Raw genomic sequence first — 4131 nt, 5'->3', positions numbered from 1 at the left:
TGTCAGAATACTCTGGCTGAAGTGTTGCTTTCATGCAGACTTGGCAAAGAGGTCCGTTTCAGGAAAAATGAAGGGGAAGGTGCCGAGTTCGATTCCGACATGTCTGTTCCTCACAGGCAAACCAGCCCAAGAGGGGTCAGCTTCTCCATGTATCAGCAAGGAGGCTGAGGACACAGGGGTCTCGATCACAGACTCTCTTCTGTGGCTGCTTCATAGAAGGCTCAAGACGCTCAATTTTAACGTGACTGCATCTGCACGGAATCCGATTTCCATTGCACTCTGTCAGAAAGCAAGGCTGTTCGCAAGTGGGCACTGGTCCAAGGGAACTCAATGGAGGCTTCGCCCAGGTGAGGACTCTACAAAGGGATGAGGGGCTCTCCCTGTCCCATGCAGAGCCTTCTGCAAACTGGAGAAGATGCACATGTTCTCATGAGAAGGTCTCCACTTCCCCGAACAGAGCCCTGACACCACAGGCGGCACAGAATCAAGTTGGATAAACCGTGCTCTACACTGCACAGGGATTCAGCCCCTCTCCTCTCACACAGCAACAGCAGAAAATGTTCATAGAGTAATTCTCAGTGCCAAGTAAAACAGCCTCCCACAGGTAAATGCTGCCTGCACTCCCCCAGCTCAGACGAAAGTCACCTTTCCTTGTGAGAGGGGCACAGACATGAACTGACGGCTCTCAGAGCCCACACCCTCGAGGGCATCCGCGTCCCAAGCAGGAGCCTGGCTCCCGGGCCATCCAGGGCTCAGCCCAGAGCCGGTCACCTTGGCGGACCTGCAGCTCGAGGAAGAGCCATGGGGAGGCGCAAGAACATAGATGAGTTCCTACGAGGAGACAGCCTGGGGGGCCCGGGAGAGTAATGGAGACTCCGGGCCTGGGAGAACGCCATCACCCTCAGAGCCACAGCCCAGCCCCTCCCCCGGAGGACTCAGCTGCCCACCCAAGGGGGGAGATTTGTTAGAAAGACCCTGGGGCCCACGTCCCGTGGAGCAGACGGTGAGGGACACGGGTCCTGAATTAATAATGAAATATGGGAAGAGGGTCCCAGAGAAGGGAGCCTGGGAGAAGGAGAAAACGTGGGAGCCATCAGTCATGTTGTAGAAGGAGACATCCCCACCATCGTAGTCCAAGAAAACCCCCAGCCTGCGGGGAACCTCTCTAAGAGTTAGCAGTGTCAGAGGGATGGTACAGACACAAAATTCTTCTGAAAAATGTCCCACAGCCCAGAACCCCCTTTCTGGGCACTCTCTGAACCAGCCTTCCCTGTCTGCATGTTCCCTGCAGACCCCCATGGCCCAATCACTTCTGTCTCCGTCCCTGACCTCCACCTCCCAGTGACAGCGCCCTGATGTGATGCCCTGAAGGCCTAACACACTGCATCTCTCATTGCTGACTTCATCACCGAGGGCCTTCAGAGTGATGCTTGTGTTTTCCTGAGAGAACACAAGGTTGGGATGAGCAGAACGCAGATCCAACGTGACAGAGCCTGTAAAGAGAGTTACCAAATTATGCAAACCCCTCCCCTCCCCCATAACACGAACACAAAACCATGGGGAGGGCAGGGGGGGGGGGAAGGACCATAAACTGAAAGCCAGAGACTGAAGCTCTCAGCCATCAGAGAGGAAGGAACAAAGATTGATTGAGGGTTAGATCTATGAGAACTGGTCTGGACTCCCGGGGCTCGGGGTTATGTGTTTAGCATTTAACATCCACCACTCCCTCCAGCCCCACTGACAGGCCTGTGCCCTCCTCTCCCACCCACCCCACCAGGTCGGCTGACTGCATCTTGATCACCACAGGGTATTGACAGAGAGGCCAGAAGGCAGGGCAGCAAGAGAGGCTCCTAGGACGAGCCGCCGAGTCACTCACAGGCCGGGAACTGCTCCTTCCGCCAATCTACGAAAGAACCCCAGATTCCAGGTCAGACAAATGCGAGACTCCACACATCAGGACCAGCAACTTTGCATAAAAACATGCAGGAGTTACAAGGGGAAATGTTGTTAAACCTGGAAACTGGGATATTTGTTTATCTCTTTCTCTCACCAACCCACAAACATCAGCCTTTGCAGGAAGCCAAAACCTATAGGATCCTTAGGGCCAGAGGTTTCCAGAACCAAGGGCTCCCTGAGGAAAACCTGAGTCCCAAGCAGGTAGCTGTGGTCTCTAACGGCTTATGGAGACCAGCAATTCTCCCTCTACATAGTCATTGCACAGCGCCGGTCCTTCCGGCCGTCTGAACGCTCCACTGTCACCAGTAACACTAAGTAGAAGTATCCGGAGAGCATGTTTGCAAAAGGCGCTGCTCATTTTAACGGTGACCTGCAGTAGGGAAAGGCTCCCGATAGACAGCAGCTAAGAGGGCCTGCGGTCCAAAGGATCGGCACTCTGACTCGTAGCTTCCCTGTGGGACAAGCAGGACAGCCTCATAGCGTTTCAGAGACTGTAACTCTGTAGACTCTGACTCCCCCATCTTTCTCCAGCGGAACAACTGATGGTTCAAAGTGCCAGCCTTGCTTAACCCACGGTGCTACCATGCTTCTTGGTCTTAGGATAAAGGCTACAGAAGGGACCAGGACAAACGCGATGACAGTCCTAACCTAGTGTGGGGTCCACTGAGAGAGGAGAGGCCAGCCAGGCCACAGGAAATCGGTCACCGACGCATCACAGTCACTCACCTGCATACAGCTGGGCCTTACTCCAGGCTGAAAAGGAACACACACCCCAGTGAGACCACAGCCAGGATGGCCACTAATCATCTGGCCACCACGCCCCCTCAGTCCGGAGGGAGTGTGTGCACGGGGAGTCCGATGGAGAGAAAGAAACAAAGTCCTGCCATAGGGATAGCTGGCCAGGGAGTGTGGGCTCTCCCCAGGAGCACAGGCCAGGAAGCCAGAGGGACAGCTCAGGGGTCACAGGTCCTCCTGCTGCGGTGGGACTTTGGGTAAGTGGCTTCCCCATTCCCAAAAACTCCCAGTCTACCTTCATTCCGCTAAGAATCAAAAAGCATGTGGGAAGCTAATTCAGTGAGTAAAATACAAATTACTCCATAGTGGCAAGAAAGCACTATGATAACAAGTGTTTTTCTGGAAAATGCAAACTACCCGAAAAATTACCAGAAAGGGGCAAAGATATGCAGCCAAATTCAGGGCCAAAGTAGACTACCGTCTGTTGGGGGGAATCTTTCAAGTGATACTAACACCGCTATTGTACAGAGCTCTGGGCTCCTATGACCACACTCCCTCCCTGTTCACCCCAGGGCTCTCCCCATCAGACGTTTAATCAGCCCCTTCAGGGCCTAGACAGAACTGACACCTCTCAGAAGAGGATTCTAGGAAGCCAGTGGGGGCACCCCTAAACCTCATGACCTCATTAATTTATGCAGCTCCTTTCGTGGAATCCCTGAGCAGCCACCGTCTGGCTTCCGGCTGTAGACTGAGAGCCGCTGCGCCGAAGGCCAGAGCCCGAACAATAGGGTGCACAGGCCGAGCAGAGATGAGAGGCCCAGGAGCAGGGCAGATTCATCCAGGAGAGCCCCAGGTTGGGATTCCTCCTCCCCCCACCTTCCACTTCTACCCCCCAGGAAATAGAGTCCTTCTGTCTATGCCAGAGAGACACGGGGAGAGGGGACATCCCACCTGGGCTCAGCGGGGCTGGGAGACCCAGGGGAGACTGGAGACTCACTCACCAGCCTGGTAAACCGTCTTCCTCCTTTCTGAAAGGCAACACACAGCAAAGAGGTGAGCTCACTGCCAGTGTCTTCCCCACACTGGACCCTGAGCACTCAGGGGGGGGAACTTACTCAGCTCTGCCCGGAGTCCACCTGAAAGAAAGGAAGAAAGCATGAACTTCCATCTCTAAGAAAAGGAAAGGTGGTGAGCTGAGAACCCACACATTGACCTCCTCTGTAGCCTGGAGAGACTCCCCCACTAGAACCGTCCACGCTTCCAGGGCCCCTGCTGCCCTCTCAGGATCTCTGCTCAGGGCAGAGGCCCTGTGGTCTCTGGCTGCCACAGTCCCAGTGCTGCGCCTGCTGTCAGCTTTCGCTCAGCACCGCTCCTCCCTCACCCAGCCTCGCCCTTCCCCTGCCTTACCTATGCGCCTGGCCCTTCCCCTGCCTTACCTAT

The 4131-nt window shown here is 55.0% G+C and overlaps 1 protein-coding gene across 1 annotated transcript in view; it reads right to left on the bottom strand.

The window, feature by feature from the left end:
• Nucleotides 1-831: 831 nt before the first annotated feature.
• LOC101647350 (butyrophilin subfamily 1 member A1-like) overlaps nt 832-4131 on the bottom strand; it is an 11171-nt gene continuing 7871 nt past the window's right edge. Inside the window, 4 exon segments of the mRNA XM_045292265.1 lie at nt 832-1493; nt 1877-1903; nt 2683-2709; nt 3693-3719. Coding sequence (XP_045148200.1) covers nt 832-1493; nt 1877-1903; nt 2683-2709; nt 3693-3719 — 743 coding nt within the window.

This window comes from Echinops telfairi, unplaced genomic scaffold (genome assembly GCF_000313985.2).
Source record: "Echinops telfairi isolate 266 unplaced genomic scaffold, ASM31398v2 ScPeMD7_655;HRSCAF=1070, whole genome shotgun sequence".
Lineage (NCBI taxonomy): Eukaryota > Metazoa > Chordata > Mammalia > Afrosoricida > Tenrecidae > Echinops > Echinops telfairi.
The sequence above is the reverse complement of the archived record's forward strand: the minus strand, read 5'-3'. Positions and strand labels throughout refer to the sequence as shown.